At 44.4% G+C, this 1781-nt stretch overlaps 1 protein-coding gene across 1 annotated transcript in view; it reads right to left on the reverse strand.

The window, feature by feature from the left end:
• Positions 1–187: 187 nt before the first annotated feature.
• The window catches only part of LOC101857083, an 8173-nt gene continuing 6579 nt past the window's right edge, over positions 188–1781 (reverse strand). Inside the window, exon 3 of the mRNA XM_005112604.3 lies at positions 188–1777. Coding sequence (XP_005112661.1) covers positions 919–1777 — 859 coding nt within the window. The 3' untranslated portion in view covers positions 188–918. The remainder of the gene's footprint in view (positions 1778–1781) is intronic.

Below are 1781 nucleotides of genomic sequence, written 5' to 3' on the forward strand. Positions count from 1 at the left end.
AGACAGACAGACAGACAGACAGACAGACAGACAGACAGACAGACAGACAGACAGAAACAACAGAGGGAAAGTAAAGAAGTTATAGTATAGGGCCTATCAGAGGCGTCCTCAACACAACCAACCACTCCCTAAATTTAAAATGGCAAGTAACAAAAACATGTTGGATAAACAATAAGGAGAACTCGCATTATAGTTAAAACAAGGTTGTGAATTATATTTTATTAAGCACACAAAAATTAGCAAAAAATCTTTTAAATTCAGTACAAACATACCACACAGAATGCACCTCACTCTTTACATGTCAGTCTTCTGTGATCGATCTAGTTCATAGTCATTTTTCCCTTTTTCACATCTCATGTTAAACTCGTCAACACACTTGACACAACAACACGATGAACGTGTACACACATTGACACAACAACATTCACCATTGTCTCTGATGTCCTGGGATTCTCTCTGATGTCCAGACAAGATTTCTCTCTGATCCCTGAAAAGATTACTTTTCTCTAATGACCAGACAATATTTCTCTCTGATCCCTGAAAAGATTACTTTCCTCTAATGACCAGACAAGATTTCTCTCTGGTCCCTGAAAAGATTACTTTCCTCTAATGACCAGAAAAGATTTCTCTCTGATCCCTGAAAAGATTATTTTCCTCTAATGTCCACACAAGATTTCTCTCTGATCCCTGAAAAGATTACTTTCCTTTAATGACCAGACAAGATTTCTCTCTGGTCCCTGAAAAGATTACTTCCTCTAATGTCCAGACAAGATTTCTCTCTGATCCCTGAAGAGATTACTTTCCTCTAATGACCAGGCAAGATGTCTCTCTGATCCCTGAAAAGATTACTTTTCTCTAATGTCATGAGAAGATTGTCCTCTGATGCCCAGAAAAGATGACTGCCTGATGTCCAGAGATCTACTTATACCTGTAATACTTCTTAGGGTCAACTTTGTGGATCCAGTTAGAGTCAATGGCTCGCGTCACACGTTGTAGTTCAGGAACCACGAAGTCCATCTCCGATATTGTCCTGTCACCACTGTGGATGAGATCATGGAGTACCTTGACCGACTGAAAGATTTTGGTAAATGTCTTGTTCAAAAATCTGCCCTCAACCCGATCGACAATAAACTGAAGACGAAACAAAATCGGTTCACATGACCTCACTGTTTTCTCTCGCTGACCGTACCTCGCCAGCCCCAACAAGACATAATTGTGTTCCAGCACTCTGAAAGCCTTACGGAGAAAGTCGATGGCCTTGAGGACAACCTCCACCACATCCTGCTTCGCCGTGCGTTTACAGGTCAAGGTCGAGGTCACCGGAAGTCGGATCCGAAAATCTTCATAATGGCGGAGTCCCTTCACGAACATATACACAGCCTCTGGCTCTACGTGTCTCGCCCTCTTGTGACAGGCTAGACAGTTCTCAAAGAAATACACGATGGGGTGATCGAGCATCAGTTTGTTTTCCAAAACATACGTCACATTTTTCCCTTCCGCGCTGTTGGTATTGCAGGCGTACGGGGAGTGTTCCTTGAAGGTTTGAACACAACCCCAGCAGAAGGAGACCCCGCACATGCAGCACAGCACCGCGTTACAGCCGAGATGCTTCTCGATCGGGTACTGGCAGGTTGGGCAAGGCTTCAGGGTCACGTGCATGGAGGCATCCCTGTGAGCAACGGTGTCTCGGTGTGAGGTACGTGCCAGGAATTTGTTGTAGTTGTTGGACTGCTCACATGACGAGGGCCAGTGGGGACGTTCTCGGCACGAGTGACACCTGG

Source organism: Aplysia californica, unplaced genomic scaffold (assembly GCF_000002075.1).
Source record: "Aplysia californica isolate F4 #8 unplaced genomic scaffold, AplCal3.0 scaffold01332, whole genome shotgun sequence".
Lineage (NCBI taxonomy): Eukaryota > Metazoa > Mollusca > Gastropoda > Aplysiida > Aplysiidae > Aplysia > Aplysia californica.